The 2868-nt window shown below is 41.0% G+C and overlaps 1 protein-coding gene across 2 annotated transcripts in view; it reads left to right on the forward strand.

Moving 5' to 3' along the window:
* SUZ12 (SUZ12 polycomb repressive complex 2 subunit) overlaps positions 1 to 2868 on the forward strand; it is a 70161-nt gene that overhangs the window by 35031 nt on the left and 32262 nt on the right. For both annotated transcript variants that reach the window (XM_017542063.2, XM_017542064.2), the window contains one exon: positions 1768 to 1853. In XM_017542063.2, the coding sequence (XP_017397552.1) occupies positions 1768 to 1853 (86 nt within the window). The remainder of the gene's footprint in view (positions 1 to 1767; positions 1854 to 2868) is intronic.

Genomic DNA, 2868 nt, shown 5'->3' on the forward strand with positions numbered 1-2868 from the left:
CCCAGGCTGGAGTGCAGTGGCGCAATCTCAGCTCACCGCAAACTCCGCCTTCCGGGTTCAAGAAATTCTCCTGTCTCAGCCTCCTGAGTAACTGAAATTACAGGCATGTGCCACCACACCCAGCTAATTTTGTATTCTTTAAGATGGGGTTTCGCCATATTGGTCAGCGGTCTCTAACTCCTGACCTCAGGTGATCTGCCCGCCTTGGCCTCCCAAAGTGCTGAGATTACAGGCGTGAGCCACCTGACCCAGCCAACATTGGATTATTTTTTGCTGTATTAAAGTGTTTTTATCCTGGATGCAGCTTCTAAATAAACTGATCAGATGTGTTTTACACACACAGTCCGAATAAGAATGTTTTTAAGTGGAAAAAAAGGTGTTGCCAGCCAGGCATGGTGGCTCACACCTGTTGGGAGGCTGAGGCAGGTGGATCACTTGAGGTCAGTAGTTCAAGACCAGCCTGGCCAACATGGTGAAACCTCATCTTTAATAAAAAAAAAAATTAGCCAGGTGTGATGATGCATACCTGTAGTCTCAGCTACTCGGGAGGCTGTGGTGGGGAGGATTGCTTTAACCCAGGAGGCAGAGGTTGCAGTGAGCCACGATCACACCACTACTCTCCAGCCTGGGCGACAGAGCGAGACTCTGTCTCAAAAAGAAAAAAAGAATTAAAAAATACATATATATGTATAAAGGTATATATAAGGTACAAATATTCACATACATACATACACATATGTATATATAATGGAAATGTATATATGTTTTTTAGAGACAGGATCTCACTCTTGACTCAGACTGGAGGGCGGTGATAGGATCATAGTTCACTGCAGCCTCGAACTCCTTGGCTCAAGAGATTCTTCTACCTAGCTTCTGGAATAGCTAGGACTACAGGCACATGCCATCCTCCACACCCAGCTAATTTTTTTGACATTTTCTAGAGACGAGGGCTCTGTGTTGCTCAGGCTGGTCTTAAATCTTGGCCACAATTGATCATCCTGCCTTGGCCTCCCGAAGTGTTGGTGAATATTTTTTATACTTATAATCTGGGCATGGTGGGTGGCTCACGCCCATAATCTCAGATACTCAGGAGGCTGAGGTGTCAGGATCACTTGGTCCCAGGAGCTTGTGGTTACAGTGAGGTGTGATTGTGCCCCTGCACTCAACCTTGGGCAACAGAGCACAACCTGTATCTAATGGAAAAAAAAATTACAGCATATAGGACGGTAATTATATTTGTCTTGTGAGGGTTTATTTAGACTATATATAAAGGCTTTTAAAGGGTTTGCTGTAAGTTTGGAACTGATTTAAGGAAAAAAGAATGAGTGAACTTTTTTTTTCTTGAGACGGAGTTTCACTTTTGTTGCCCAGGCTGGAGTCCAGTGGCGCAGTCTCCGCTCACTGCAACCTCCACCTCCTGGGTTCAAGCAGTTCTCCTGCCTCAGCCTCCCAAGTAGCTGGGATTACAGACATGCGCCACCACACCCAGCTAATTTTGTATTTTTAGTAGAGATGGGGTTTCTCCATGTTGGTCAGGCTGGTTGAGATCTTCCGACCTCAAGTGATCCCACCTGTCTCAGCCTCCCTCTGCCGCGATTATAGGCATGAGCCACCATGCCTGGCCGTGAAAAAAATAAGTAAACTTTTAAGATGTCTTTATTATGGGAAGTCTCTGTTTGAAATTTCCTGACTTATTAACAAAATTAATACTATGTTTATATATATATATGTATAAATATTTTAAAAAATACTGATTTTTCTATTTAGATAAGCCATCACAAAACTCAGAAAATGAACAAAATTCTGTTACCCTGGAAGTCCTGCTTGTGAAAGTTTGCCACAAAAAAAGAAAGGTAATGTCAATAAAATGATATTGCTAGATTAAGTGGAATAATTTGCTTAATTGGGCATGTTTATGCATATATATTATATTTTAAAGCTGAATTTTAAATTTTAAAAGCTTAAGAAATATGTAGATGCCCGAATTCTAAAACCGATAACCTCTTTTGCTAACCTCCCATATCTGTGTAGTTTTTCTAGTCTTTTAAGTGTCTACAAAACTTTCTGCTGTAGGAGTCTGAAAATGGAGAAGCTATTTTAGCATCTCGTGGAATCAATTAAGTTGCTTTCCTACCATTTCAATCTCTTAGCTTATTTCCTAGCTATTTGTACCCATTGACATTTTAGATAAGGGCTAAGAGAGTTTTTTTCACAAGATTATCGTTTGTAAGACTTCTCTCAGGCAAAGAAATTCTGTTGTCAGCGTTATTAGCCGTTCATTTATTAATACATTGCTTCAATTTTTTTTTTTCTTTTTTGAGATGGAGTCTCACTCTGTCACCCAGGCTGAGTACAGTGGCATGATCTTGGCTCACTGCACCCTCTACCTCCTGGGTTCAAGCAGTTCTCCTACCTCAGCCTCCCAAGTAGCTGGGATTACACGTGCACGCCACCACACCCGGGTAATTTTTTGTATTTTTAGTAGAACCTGTCTCTACTAAAAATACAAAAAATATATATATATCTATATAAAAATATATTTTTAGTAGAATCTCTCTCTACTAAAAATACAAAAAATTACCCGGGTGTGGTGGCATGCACCTGTAATCCTAGCCACGGTGAAACCCCACCTCTACTAAAAATACAAAAAGGATGGTCTTGATCTCCTGACCTCATGATCCGCCCACCTCAGCCCCCCAAAGTGCTAGGATTACAGGCGTGAGCCACCAGAACCGACCACTTCACATTTTTATAAGATGAAGTTATTTCACCGTAGAAACAAGTATTAGGATGTTTCCTGGTCAGCACATCAAAGCCAACACATACACCTTTAATCTAACCCAAGTGTTTTCTTTTTTTTTTTTTTTT

This window comes from Cebus imitator, unplaced genomic scaffold (genome assembly GCF_001604975.1).
Source record: "Cebus imitator isolate Cc_AM_T3 unplaced genomic scaffold, Cebus_imitator-1.0 Scaffold140, whole genome shotgun sequence".
NCBI lineage: Eukaryota > Metazoa > Chordata > Mammalia > Primates > Cebidae > Cebus > Cebus imitator.